The 14,385-nt window shown below is 47.8% G+C and overlaps 1 protein-coding gene across 2 annotated transcripts in view; it reads right to left on the bottom strand.

Moving 5' to 3' along the window:
* The window catches only part of ACBD3 (acyl-CoA binding domain containing 3), a 39,171-nt gene extending 29,466 nt beyond the window's left edge, over positions 1-9,705 (bottom strand). Inside the window, exon 1 of one of the 2 annotated variants that reach the window (XM_055324361.1) lies at positions 9,361-9,705. In XM_055324361.1, the coding sequence (XP_055180336.1) occupies positions 9,361-9,646 (286 nt within the window). In that variant the 5' untranslated portion in view covers positions 9,647-9,705. The remainder of the gene's footprint in view (positions 1-9,360) is intronic. The other variant, XM_055324362.1, reaches the window with a different exon arrangement.
* Positions 9,706-14,385: the final 4,680 nt, after the last annotated feature.

Below are 14,385 nucleotides of genomic sequence, written 5' to 3'. Positions count from 1 at the left end.
GACTCTCAAATGTTGAACATAATCATTCAAAAAATGAAATAAACAGGGGCAGCCCGGGTGGCTCAGCGGTTTAGCGCCGCCTTCAGCCCAGGTCCTGATCCTGAAGACCTGGGATAGAGTTCCACATCGGGCTCCCTGAGTGGAGCCTGCTTCTCCCTCTGCCTGTGTCTCTCATGAATAAATAAAATAAAATCTTAAAAAAAAAAAAAAACAGAAAGGCAATAACATATTGTCAAACACTGGAGATAGAGGATATTCTAAAAACTTCTAGGAAGAAAAAAAATAAAAAAAAAATAAAAAAACTTCTAGGAAGAACAGCAGGTGACATACACAGGACCAGAACATCTTAAGAGTACGAATACTGAATGCCAGAAAAAAATGGACCTTTAATACCTTTAAATTCGGGGGGGGGGGGAGGAGATTCTGGAGGAAAGGGACTCATTCAGAACTTTTGACCTCAGGAACTGTGAGACAGTATGTGCTGGTTTAAGCCACTAAATTTGTGGTGATTTGTTACAGCTGTAGTAGGAAACTAATGCGATACATAAAACACATTTTCCCAAGCAACTAAAAATAGAAATGGCTTCTAAATTATGTTCTTATTAAAATCATAAGTACTTAACTTTACAGTTCTAATAAGGCAGCATAATTTGATAATAGTATTATAATCACAGTTACCAAGCCCAAAGCTCTGAAAGATTAAGTCCCTTCCACCTGAAATTAATTATACAAAAGGTTATTAGTCTTACATCTCAATTGCTAGAATAAGTTTACACAGAAATCCTATTTTTCTCTCCTCTCTGGAGATAAAGGTAGATGATGTAACAAATTATTTCAATGTCTCTTCTAGCCTGTGTCTAATGAAATGAAACCATACAATCTATGAGCTGGAAAGGATATTCACCATTATTGACTAACCTGCACAACCAAAGGTCAAATCCCCTCTGCATATCCACTGGCCTACAACAATCTGTTACTGGATATACAGTATAAAAAAGATGACAACATCACTAACCTAAAGTGGAGAGAGGGAAAAGTACAGTGTTTCTGGATGCCCTGGAAATTACCAGCTTAAACTAACAGAACTATGAACTATTATTCTACATAAGCCTCACAGTAACCACAAAGAAAAAACCTGCAGCATATACAAAAAAAACATTAAAGAAGAATGGAAGCCTACCCACCTAGCAGCTGCTAATTTATGCTTGAGCAGGTCCAGGTGATGGGAATTCACCATCCCAGAGCATTCTATTCCATCTCTGCATGGATGTAATTTTTAGTTCTTTATTCTGACTTCACCTCTTGAATTTCCATCCACAGGGTCTACTTCTGGTCCTCAGCATTAAGTAAAATACATTTAACAGATAAGACTTCAAAAACCACAAAATACCCATCACATTTGCCCTGAGTTCTCTACTCTCTGGGCTAAACATCTGGAGCTCATTCCCTCACACCTTCTGAAGATGTACGTTTATATCCCCGCTTTGCTAAGAACATAGAAGGGACAACTTATTTAACCTTTCCAAGCCTCTGTTTTGCTACTGATGAAATGGAGGTACTTCTCCTTAGGGTTCTTGTGAGGGTTAGAAAAAATGTGTTCCAAAATCTTGGTGAGCGCCTGCACAGAGCCGGAAGCAGTCACTGGCTGAGGAGCAGCTGTCCTGGTAACACCAGGGCTCCAAGTGCCCACACCCATACAAGTTGCTCTGTTCCGGACAAGCTCCATTTGTCTTTAACCCTGAGGGATGATGTCTCAAACTAAAAGTGTGATCCAGGGACTGTCTAATCTTAATCTGTACAGAGGAGAGCAGGACCCTCTCTCTCTTCCTAGATACTGGATTTCCACCAAACAGGCCTAAAATCAAATCTGTTTGCTTTCGTGGCCCTAGCACACTGCTGCCTCCCAAAGAATATACTGAGTAAAGCCCATATTTTAGAAATATTAAAATTAAAACCACATATCCTTCATGTTGGGTTGAGAAAAACCTGATAGATAAATGTTTATATTACTTGTAGGGAAGTGTAACAATGCAGTATTTCTGAGTCAATGAATAATATAAAACACCCTGGCAACTGCCTTGCATGTACTAAGTGCTTATTAAAGCTGACTCCTCCTTCCAATTAATTCAACACACCCCACAATAAATTCTTGGTAATCTTTCCTCTTTAACAACATAAGCAGTCACAGAATACCAACTGTCAGGCACTCCAGCAAGAATTTATATATACTTTCCTATAACTCTCACAACAACCCTTGAGCAAAGGCACGGAATTTAAGAAACTCAGTGGCAAAATTAGACAAAGTACCCTAGACAGCCTTGACTCCAGAGCTCAGCTTCCTAAATACTGAGCCACAGTAGCTCTCATTTAGTGAACAGATGCAAGTACAGCAACAGTAATCTTCCCTTATCTGTGGGAGATACATTCCAAAACCCTCTGTGAATTCCTGAAACTGTGGATAGTACCAAGCCCTACGGTATACGGCTTCTTCTTAAAAGTATGTATCTATGACAAAGCTTACTTTACAAAATTAGGCACAGTAAAACAATAACAAAATAATTATAACAATACGCTATAATAAAAGTTATGTGAATGTCATCTCAAGATATCTTACTGTCTTGTCCTCACTCTTATGATATGAGATGATAAAATGTCCACATGAAAAATGAGATGACAGGCTGGGTGGCTCAGCGGTTTAGTGCCACCTTCAGCCCAGGGTGTGACCCTGGAGACCCGGAATCGGGTCCTGCATCAGGCTCCCTGTGTGGAGCCTGCTTCTCCCTCTGCCTGTGTCTCTGCCTCTCTCCCTCTCTCTGTGCCTCTCATGAATAAATAAATAAAATCTTTAGGAAAAAAAAAAGAGAGATGATGCGAGATGAAGGATGCCAGAGGTGTGACGCAGCACTAGGCTACCAGTGACCTTCTGACGCTGTGTCAGGAGGATCACCTGCTTCCTGACTGCAGTTGACCACCAGGCAGAGTGAAACCACGATAAGGGGGAAACTGCTATAAACATTATTTCCTTCTGGGTGTTGGTTAACAGAATATGTACACTTTGTCAAAGTTCACCGTGCTATCCACTCATGATGTATACTTTTCTGAATGTGTATTAAATAAGTGGGAGGCCTCAGGCAAATGTTAAAATCACTTACATTAAACACACGCACATATATACACACATACATATAAACATATGCTTGAATCCAATCTTCATATGAAAACTTCAGTTCAGGGACGCCTGGGTGGATCAGTGGTTGAGTGTCTGCCTTAGGCTTAGGTCGTGATCCCGGGGTCCTGGGATTGAGCCCCACATAGGGCTCCCCGTGGGGAAACCGCTTCTCCCTCTGCCTATGTCTCTGCCTCTCTGTCTCTCATGAATAAGTAAATAAAATCTTTAAAAAAAAAAAGGAAAAAAGAAAACTTCAGTTCAGCTCAAATTTAATATCAACTAGCAAAATAAAAAATCAGATGCTTGAGAGGTATTATTATACTTTTATTTTTTTAATCCCCCTCCCTCCCTGAGGTATTACTATTCTTAGTGGCTATAATTTCTCTTTTTGGTGTTTGGTTTTTTAAGATTTTATTTCTTTATTTTAGGGAGAGTGAGAGAGCAAGCATGCAAGCATAAGGAGAGAGAAGGACAAATAAGACTCCATGCTGGATGCAGAGACCAACGTGGGGCTCAATCTCATGATGCTGAGATCATGACCTGAGCTGAAATCAAGAGTGTGATGCTTAATCAGTTGAGCCACCTAGGTGTCCCTTGTGTTACAATTTCTTTCTTATAATTGTCTCTTGGGTCTTTACATCCTCCTATAGTATTAGACACTTATGCCTAACAGTACAATTATTTTTTTAATTAATTTATTTATGATAGTCACAGAGAGAGAGAGAGGCAGAGACACAGGCAGAGGGAGAAGCAGGCTCCATGCAGGGAGCCCAGGATCACACCCTGGGCTGAAGGCAGCACTAAACTGCTGAGCCACCCAGGCTGCCCTGTACATGTTTTTAAAACATTAATGGAACCATTCATACATGTTGCTGTAAATGGATATGTCTAAAGGTGACAAAAGGAAACGGACCCATTTCAGCCCATCTACATGATGGCCTCTCCGCAATCAGTAACACAGCTGAGTGTACTACTTGAATAGGCACCAGGACTGCTAATGTAAACACATTAACAAGACTAGAAAGATTCTGGGGCACCTGAGTGGCTCAGTTAAGTGTCTGCCTTTGGCTCAGGTCGTAATCCCGGGGTCCTGGGATTGAGCCCCATGTCAGGCTCCCTGCTCAACAAGGAGTCTGCGTTTTTCTCTCCCTCCTGCTCGTTCTCTCTCTTTCTAATAAATAAATAATTAAAAAAAAAAGACTAGAAAGATTCTGAGTTCATCACTTAAGTTCCTCCAAATTCAACTACATTTTTACATACCACACTCAAAAATATTACACACACACCCCACTCCCTCCAATTGTCTGCTGAAAAGGCCTAGAAATAATGACCAATCCAGTAGCAATGAGCACCCCCTCTCATCACCCAGATTATGTCTCTTCAAATGCTGTTTCCCACTAACAGGAACCATGTTCCCTTGGACAAACGGCTGATGATTCCTGCTGAAGCAGGAAATGTATAAGAATAACCTGGAATATCTCATCATACCTGATACTAAAGAAGCTACGAAAAATTACTAGTCATGTCAAAGGAAGGAACTGAAGAGCCAATTTGACTTACGTATGGTAAGCTAAAGACAGTACTGAGTATTGCTAAGAGCTTAAAAAAATCAGATACTTTTAAAAGCATGAGTACATAATGATGATAAAAAAAAAAACCTGTCACCTGTTAAGGTTGCTAAAGAAACAACTCATTATTTTGAAAACTAATAAAGGGTAAGATACATTTTTCCTTTCCTATTTTAATTTATACTCCACACCAAATAGTATATGAAGTATTCCAATAAAAGAAAAAAAATTAGAGTACCACCATTTTTCAGTCCCTAATGAATTAACACATCCATTTTCAATTTATAAGAGTTAAAAAAAAATCATTACACTAGCTAAATTCAGGCTTCCCAAAAGATCTAGTATTGTATTAGCAGCAGTGGGATTTTGCATGTCAATATTTTGATGAACACATTTATTTCAGTCCTTTGGAGGCAATTTCTGCCCCATTATGTTTAAAATTTCAAACCTGATAGCAATATTATTTTGGAATTCAGAGTAGATGGTTTTCTCACACTTCACTCCTCCAGATATCTAAAGAGATTCAATAAAGTGATCATGTGTAGAAAAACAGTATGAATCTATTAGCTCTTTTCTTTCTTTAAAAGATTTTATTTATTTATTTCATTCATTCATTTATTCATTCATTCATTCATTCATTCATGAGAGACACAGAAGGAGAGAGAGGCAGAGACACAGGCAGAGGGAGAAGCAGGCTCCATGCAGAGAGCCGGACGTGGGACTCCACGTCTTCAGGATCAGGCCCCAGGCTGAAGGCGGCGCTAAACCGCTAGGCCACCAGAGCTGCCCTCTATTAGCTCTTAATATAGCTCTTAATATTTCCAAACACATATACTCAAAAAGTTCCAAAATGTGATAAGGCAACAGGGTAGATAATTCTAAGTATTTCCCTCAAATGCCATCAGAAAAAGCAGGGTTTCCATTCACTTTCCCTCTCCTATACTGGGAAGACCTCTTTGGAATCAGAGAGAGATCCAACCCTGCCTCTTACGAGTAACTGAGAGACCCAGATCAAGTTCTTTGACTAAGAAACCAGAACACCCCCACTGGAAGGTCTGTGGGGGATTACACAAAATTATGAGTATATACAACTCTCAAAGCAGTACCTGACATATAGTGAACATCAGCTAAACAACCAAAGCGGGGGTAATTATTACTTTGGAATTTTAAATTAATGCAACCATCTAAAAGCCCCATGTAAAGAGGCAATAAAGTGTTAGAGAAGGAAACACTCATCCCCCAAAACTCTAAAAACCAAAATACAACTCCTCAGGTTAGCTCCCTCCAAGAAATATAAAGGGTACACTAAAGTCAACCAATGCAGTCCTTACCCAAAGAGCTGAAAATACCAGCTGAATCTTGCTGAGCTAGAATCGGGCAACTTGGCTCTGCCCTGTAAAAAACGTTGAATGGTTCTTCACTGTCTACTAACAAAAAGGCTATTTACAATGACATTCAAGTCCTTCCTCAGATCTGACACCAACGCACCTCTCCAGCCCTCCACATGGCCTCCTTTAAGCCACTTCCTGACACCCACCTTGTCCTTTCACGGCTCTTGGCCTCTCCTCCCCAACCCTGGAATGATATCTGCTACTTCCATCCTTCACACAGTATCTTTGGGTCTTTAACTCTTTGGACCTTAAATTCCTTACCACCAAAAAGGAACATACTATTCACTTACAGCAGTAATCTAACAGAAAACTTTATCCGTAGTAAGGATACAACAAAGTCTGAAGTTTACTCATTTATAGCTCATTTAAGTAATTTCTACACCCAATGTGGGGCTCCACTCACAACCCTGAGATCAAGAGCCACATGCTCTACCAACTGAGTCAACCAAGCGCCCCATCTAATGTCTTGGATGGTAAGATCCTAACTTACATTTACCCATACTTCCATCTTATCTTTATTTTTACTGGCATAAAGTTAAGAATAGATAGTTGACATAATGGATTCGGTCACTGGCCTGTGACCACTGTGACAGGGATGGAATGAGAAACAGGCTTCGTGATTCCCTATCCAAGTTCTTTTCAATGGATAGCCATGCTTTCAAGATTCAAATTTATTCCACACTGGAAGATAAAATGTAATGTCAATTTTGATTCTTGCTGAAATTCTGGTACAAATACCACAAGATAGTGACCTATTAGAAATCCTTACAAAACTACTAAAAATACCAAGTACTGAACTGGGAAAACTTACACATTAAAACAAAGGCAGCAACACTTGACTCACCCCACTTTCCATAATTATTCTTCTGACTGCTTTTAGATTCCTCTCCCCCTCCCTTAGGCGTCTCTTATCCTAATAGCCTGCCTAATCATTGCCAACTATGTAATGATCCATGCAGAAAGATAGCTTTAATTGTTACACTATTTGTCCTTTAAGTATTTGAATATGGCTCTGAAAGCTTAACTTAGGAAGTGAATGAACCATACCTATCAATGCAGCTTTTTTTCTCTAAAGTAACTGATTAACTAGCCACCCCCCCCCCCATATTGGTTCTCAAAGGACTCTTACTACTCAGCAAACATGTTAAAATGTTGGCTTTAGATCAAATCTTAAAACTGAGGGATGCCTGGGTGGCTCAGCGGTTGAGGTTGAGCGTATGCCTATGGCTGGGGGTGTGATCCCGGGGTCCCAGGATCAAGTCCCACATTGAGCTTCCTACATGGAGCCTGCTTCTCCCTCTGCCTCCCTCTCTGTATCTCTCATGAATAAATAAATAAAATCTTTTAAAAAATCTTAAATCTGAGGCACCAAATTTCATCTAATCCAGCGCTACACACACACACACACACACACACACCCCTGGAAATGAAGTTTGGAAGAGAAAAGTTAACTGTCTAGGAGTTTACACAGTATTGAAAATCCAGGGCTTCCTGACTCCCAAAGCAGTGCTAAATTTAACACATATTATACAATGTTTTTAATCTTTCAAAGAAAATATTACCATTTTCAAATAGACATCAGAAGATATAATGACCTTTATATTTTTGTCAGTCATGTGGCAAAAGCTAGGATTAAAAGTCGGTCCTTTTTTATTCTTAGAGACCTTTTTCCTTCTATATAATCTTACTGAACAGTGGAAAAGTTCCAAAAATAAAAGTTTGAAGTAAAATATAGTTACACAAATTATATAGAAAACATCAGATTTTTAAATAAGTGGTAATGTATCACCACCACAGGAAACACTAAATTCAAGTCAGTGACCTAAGGGTCAAGTGATCCAAAACCCATTAGCCATTACCAATTCCCCAAGCTGGCCAGTGCACAGAGAGTTGAATTCCCTGTCCAATGACGATATTTCAAGGGTAAGTAAACTTCTTTTTTTATTTTTTAAGAATTTATTTATTTATTCATGAGAGACATAGAAAGGCAGAGACACAGGCAGAGGGAGAACCAGGCAGGCTCCATGCTGGGAGCCCGATGTGGGACTTGATTCCGGGTCTCCAGGATCACGCCCTGGGCTGAAGGCGGCGCTAAACCGCTGAGCCACCCCGGCTGCCCAAGGGTAAACTTTTTAATTAAAAAATGCAATGAATGTGGAATAACCAAATGTTTGGAAAATTTGTAAGAGATTTTCATTAGTTTGCACAGTTATTTTGGGGAGACAACAAATAACTCTTGCACGAATCACTACCGTGAACCACACAACTTCAGTTACCCAAATATGTACTGTATTCCAAAAGCAACTCCCTCTGGGAAAAGTGTCATAAATATGCTGTTCTGGAATGTATACGAAATCTAGCAACCACTTTTAAAGTTTCATTCCGCCAAAGATCCGCCCTACAAGATCTAAGTATCTCTAAGAATCAAACTAACGGGCTTCTTCTCCATCAGTCTTTCCCACTTAAAGATCATGTGACTAGTATCACCACCAGTGAATCACCCAATTAAAAAAAAAAAAAAGCCCACACATCACAATTGTGCTCGAAGAGACATCTTACAATTAATGCTGTAAGAAACAGGGTACTTTTAGGCCTTAACTGAGAATTTACTCTTGCACGTTGTTTCCAAGGTACAATTTTAACCATCGAGAAGTTACTAGAACATCGCGGGCATCCCTTCCCTTTAGAGGTTGACTAGCTAGAGGGGACCTCTGCCACATCAAAACTGCCAGGTGACGGCCCCCCAGAACGACTGCAAAGGAAGCGTACGGAACCTATGGAAAGATTTCCTCCTGCCCGGAGGAGTCGGCTGTACCAAGGAAACAAGATAGGAATGCGACAGTTTAAAACAGAAAGGAAAAAAAAAAAAAAAAAGCAACCCCATACAAAAAGCCATCCCAGAACGGGATCCTCTGGGAGAGAAAGGGCTCATTCTTCCTCCCCGGCGCCGGAAACCCGAGAAGCGAATTTGGGGAAAACGTCCCCGGTAACCTCGAGGAGGCAAGACTCGGACTGCTACGCGGAGGTTCCCGGCCCTGCAGGGGTGTGACCCAGCGGCCCAACGGGTGCTGACAAACTTCGGGGACACCCGCCTCCCCCGCTCCAAGGACGGAGCCTGCTCCGGTGACCGCGGCCCGGACGGGCGAGGCAGCGCGGGCCGCTCACGCTCCGGCCACGGCCCGGGCGGACTCGCCCAGGCGGCTACGGCGGGGGCGGGGCCGGGCCGGCTCACCTTTGAAGAAGCGCAGCGCCAGGCCGTACAGCTCCTCCAGGCCGAAGCCCCAGCGCTGCTCCAGCCGCCGCGCCTCCTCCGCCGCGCCCCCGGCCGCCGCCTCCCCGGGCGCCGGCTGCTCCCCCGCGGCGCCTGGCCCCCGGCCCGCCCCGGGCGGCGAGGGCGGCGGCAGCGGCGGCGGCAGCAGCGGGGCGCCCTCCGCGCCGGGCCGCTCCTCTGGGTCGGGGCTCAGCGTGAGGCCGTCGACGGAGACCTCAAGTCGCTCGGCGTTCAGCACCGCCGCCATCTCCGGCTTCTGCGCCTCCTCGGCGGGGACAGGCGGCGGCCACGTATCGACTTCCTGCTGACCTCTGACCTCCACTTACCGACGCCGGAACTTCCGCCGCTGAAGAGGATCTCCGGCTTCGAGAGAGGGGCTGAGGCCCGCGCCCCGCCCCTCCGCGACCCCTACCCCCGCGGGCCCCGCCCCGCCCGGCCCTGGCCCCGCCCCTCCAGCCCGCGTCCCCCCGCGAGCGTCGTCCCCCTCTCTTCCCTTCCCCCGTGACCCGCCAGCGGCGGTCGGGGCGGGACCCGCGGGGCTGGGGGAGGGTCGCGGAGGGGCGGGGCCCGCGGGGCGGGGGGGGTGTGGGTGGCGGAGGGCGTGGCCTGCGGGGCGGGAGGAGGGTCGAGGAGGGGCGGAGCCCGCGGGGCTCCGGGAGACGGGCGCGGAGGGCGGGGCCCGCGGGACTGGGGAAGGGTCGCGGAGGGCGGGGCCCGCGGGACTGGGGAAGGGTCGCGGAGGGCGGGGCCCGCGGGGCTGGGGAAGGGTCGCGGAGGGCGGGGCCCGCGGGACTGGGGAAGGGTCGCGGAGGGCGGGGCCCGCGGGACTGGGGAAGGGTCGCGGAGGGCGGGGCCCGCGGGGCTGGGGAAGGGTCGCGGAGGGCGGGACCCGCGGGGCTCGGGGGAGGGTCGCGGAGGGTTGGGGCGCGCGGGGCTCGGGGAGGGTCGCGGAGGGTTGGGGCGCGCGTGGCTGGGGAGGGTCGCGGAGGGGCGGGGCGCGCGTGGCTGGGGGAGGGTCGCGGAGGGCGGGGCGCGCGGGGCTCGGGGGAGGGTCGCGGAGGGGCGGGGCGCGCGGGGCTGGGGAGGGTCGCGGAGGGTTGGGGCGCGCGGGGCTGGGGAGAGTCGCGGAGGGCGGGACCCGCGGGGCTCGGGGGAGGGTCGCGGAGGGTTGGGGCGCGCGGGGCTGGGGAGGGTCGCGGAGGGCGGGACCCGCGGGGCGGGGGGAGGGTCGCGGGGAGGAGGGTCGCGGAGGGGTGGGCGGTGCCGGGCTCGGGGAGGGTCGCGGAGGAGCGGGTGCGCGGGGCTGGGGAGGGTCGCAGAGGGCGGGACCCGCGGGGATCGGGGGAGGGGCGCGGAGGGGCGGGGCGCGCGGGGCTCGGGAGGGTCGCGGAGGGGAGGGGGCGCGCGGAGCTGGGGGAGGGTCGCGGAGGGGCGGGGCGCGCGGGGCTCGAGGAGGGTCGCGGAGGGGCGGGGCGCGCGGGGCTGGGGGAGAGTCGCGGAGCGCGGGACCCCCGGGGCGGGGGAGGGTCGCGGAGGGGAGGGGCGCGCGGGGCTGGGGCGGGTCGCGGAGGGGAGGGGCGCGCGGGGCTGGGGCGGGTCGCGGAGGGCGGGATCCGCGGGACTGGGGGAGGGTCGCGGAGGGCGGGGCCCGCGGGGCTCGGGGGAGGGTCGCGGGGGTGCGGGATCCGCGGGGCTGGGGCGGGTCGCGGAGGGCGGGATCCGCGGGACTGGGGGAGGGTCGCGGAGGGCGGGGCCCGCGGGGCTCGGGGGAGGGTCGCGGGGGTGCGGGGCGCGCGGGGCTTGGGGAGGGTCGGAGAGGGCGGGACCCGCGGGGCGGGGGGAGGATCGCGGAGGGGCGGGGGGCGCGGGGCTCGAGGGAGGGTCGCGGAGGGCGGGATCCGCGGGACTGGGGGAGGGTCGCGGAGGGGCGGGGGGCGCTGGGCGGAGGGAGGGTCGCGGAGGGGCGGGGCGCGGGCGGGGGGAGGTCGCAGGGGCGGGGCTGGGGGAGGGTCGCAGAGGGGCGGGGCTGGGGGGAGGGTCTCGGAGGGCGGGGTCCGCGGAGGGTCGCAGAGGGGCGGCCGAGGTGACGCTGCAGGCCAAGTCTCTTCCCGTGCGTGGGGTCGCGGACTTGCCTTGGTCTTCGCTGCAAGGTTGAGGAAGTGCTGGGCCAATGACTTTTTCAAGAGGAAACTGAGGCTGTTTTAAATCGGCAGACCCTGGTTTGGGGGAACCATACAATTTGTGGGACCCCCATTAAGATAAACCCCCCCAAGGGCACCTGAATGGCTTAGAGTTGACTCCTCTTAGCTTGGGTCTTGGTCTCAGGGTCCCATGTTCAAGCCCCGCGTTGAAGCTTACTTAGAAAAAGACCCCAAATTACGTGCGTAAATATACGTAGAATGAGAAATCGCAAATGACACTTTGAAAAGTTAAAAAAAAAGTTTAAAAAAACCACAAGTATCACACACACAACCATAAAGCATTTATTAACTTCCTGACACTCCTACAGGGTGCCCCAAAGTCCAGAGACAATTATCCTATTTTTTTAGAAGATTGAAAATGCCCTTGACAGCATTACATATATTTTACCTGTCTAGGTAAATGGGCACCATTTATGATCATTTTTTCCACGCTTTTTGGCTGCATATATTTTTTTTTAGATTTTATTTATTCATGAGAGACACAGGGAGAGAGGCATAGACACAGGCAGAGGGAGAAGCAGGCTCCATGCAGGGAACCGGATGCAGGACCCTATCCCGGACTGGGGATCACACCCTGAGCCAAAGGCAGACCAACCGCTGAGCCACCCAGGCGTCCTGGCTGCATACTTTTTTTTTTAAAGATTTTATTTATTTATTCATAGACACAGAGAGAGAGAGAGAGGCAGAGACACAGGCAGAGGGAGAAGCAGGCTCCATGCAGGGAGCCCGACGTGTGACTCCATCCTGGGTCTCCAGGATCACACCCTGAGCTGAAGGCGACGCTAAACCGCTGAGCTACTAGGGGGCTGTCCCTGGCTGCATACTTCTAATCACCTTTTCCTATGACATTTTGTAATATTTACTATAAAGAAAATAGGTCAATCTTTTCAACATGGTGCTCAAAGATTTTTTATTGTTTATGCCTCAGCTTCATAACTCTTGAATGTTCTTAGTGTATATCTTTTAAAGATTATTGTCAAATTTGGGAAAATCTTTATCAGGTTGGTTTCACATCTGAGCTATAGTATTTTAGGGCTGTTTTGCTGCTTCAGTGGCAATTTCATGTAGTTTTTAGTGGATCCCAGGGGTTTTCAGAACAATTTGCTCCGGTAAGACAGGTTCTGATCCATTAAGATCAATAATAAAATATGTGACTTCACCTACAGACCGACTCACTGAAGTACAAGTTTGTGTCCCATAAACGCAAGAATTCTAATGTGTTCCATTTTGCGTGATTTGCATACAGTCATAAGCATAGTGCATTTACAATTGCATATATGACATTATTAGTGGATTCCTGATGAATGAGAACCTCCATTTTAGGTTAAGCATTTTAGAGTAGGCATTGAGGCATTGATTCTTCCACTTAAAAGTTTTTACTCTCGAGCCGATTTAATCTCGGAAGGATTTTCTATGGACCAGTTTGTCTTCTTTCACATCTTGTTTCTCCTCCATTACCCCCATGTTTGCTCTGCTGGGCATCACAGAGCTCCTTTGCCCTCTGGCCCTGTACCTTTGTGATATAGTGCTGGCTGAGCTGGTATAATGGGCAGTAGGTGTATTTCAGAAAGCCATTCCTACCCCCACAGAGAGCAATGATTTAACAATACTTGGAAATGACCGCAAATCACATAAATACACACCACTAAACCCCCATTAAATGTATCCCTTACTCGGGGTACCTGGGTATCATAGTTGGTTAAGCATCCTATTCTTGGTTTGGGCTTAGATCATCATCTCAGAGTTGTGGGATGCCTGTGTCAGGCTCTGCACTCAATAAAAAGTCTGCTTAAGACTCTCTTTTTCTCTCTCTCTCTCTCTCCCTCTGCTCCTCCCGCACTCTGTGCTCTTTTCCTTTCTCTCCAGAATAAATAAAGAAATCTTAAAAAAAAAAAAAAAAAAGTATCTCTTACTCCATCCTTGTCCCGGATCCCAAAAAAGCCCCTGGCCATGGGCAGCCCCAGTGGCACAGCAGTTTAGCGCCGCCTGCAGCCCGGGTTGTGATCCTGTAGACCAATTGAGTCCCATATCGGGCTCCCTGCATGGAGCCCGCTTCTCCCTCTGCCTGTGTCTCTATGAATAAATAAATAAATTATTTTTAAAAATTTTAAAAAAAAGAAACCCTAAAAAAAAAAAAGTAAAGCCCCTGGCCATTCCCGAAGCATCAAACACAAAGGAGTGACAGAAGGAAGTCAGAAAGCAGAGAGACAGTGGTCTTGAATACCTTAGTTTAGAAACTTCTACAGAAACTTTGGACCAAGTGAATATACTGTTGGAGATCCTCCAAAGGCCTTAGAAGGGCGTGTATGTAAGAGCTCTAAAACAGGGACGCCTGGGTGGCTCAGCAGTTGAGTGTCTGCCTTTGGCCCAGGGTGTGATCCCAGGATCCTGGATCAAGTCCCACATCGGGCTCCCCTGCTTCTCCCTCAGCCTGTGTCTCTGTGTCTCTCGTGAATAAAAAATAAAATCTTAAAAAAAACCCACAAACTTTCTTAAGCCCACTATTAGTTATAGGAGACTGTAATTCTGCTATGCTATGCCTACTGATTTGTTTCCGCTTAGCCTGGGTCTTTAGACTTAGTTTTAATTGCTTTAAAAATATGCATATTGGGCAGCTGGGGGGGGCAGCGGTTTAGCGCTGCCTTCAGGGGGGGGGCGTGATCCTGGAGAGGCAGCATCGAGTCCCACATCTGGCTCCCTGCATGGAGCCTGCTTCTCCCTCTGCCTGTGTCTCTGCCTCTCTCTCTCTCATGAATAAAGAATAAATAAATCTTTAAAAAATAAA

The sequence above is a fragment of the Nyctereutes procyonoides genome, unplaced genomic scaffold (assembly GCF_905146905.1).
Source record: "Nyctereutes procyonoides isolate TBG_1078 unplaced genomic scaffold, NYPRO_anot_genome, whole genome shotgun sequence".
In the NCBI taxonomy this organism is placed as follows: Eukaryota; Metazoa; Chordata; class Mammalia; order Carnivora; family Canidae; genus Nyctereutes; species Nyctereutes procyonoides.
The sequence above is the reverse complement of the archived record's forward strand: the minus strand, read 5'-3'. Positions and strand labels throughout refer to the sequence as shown.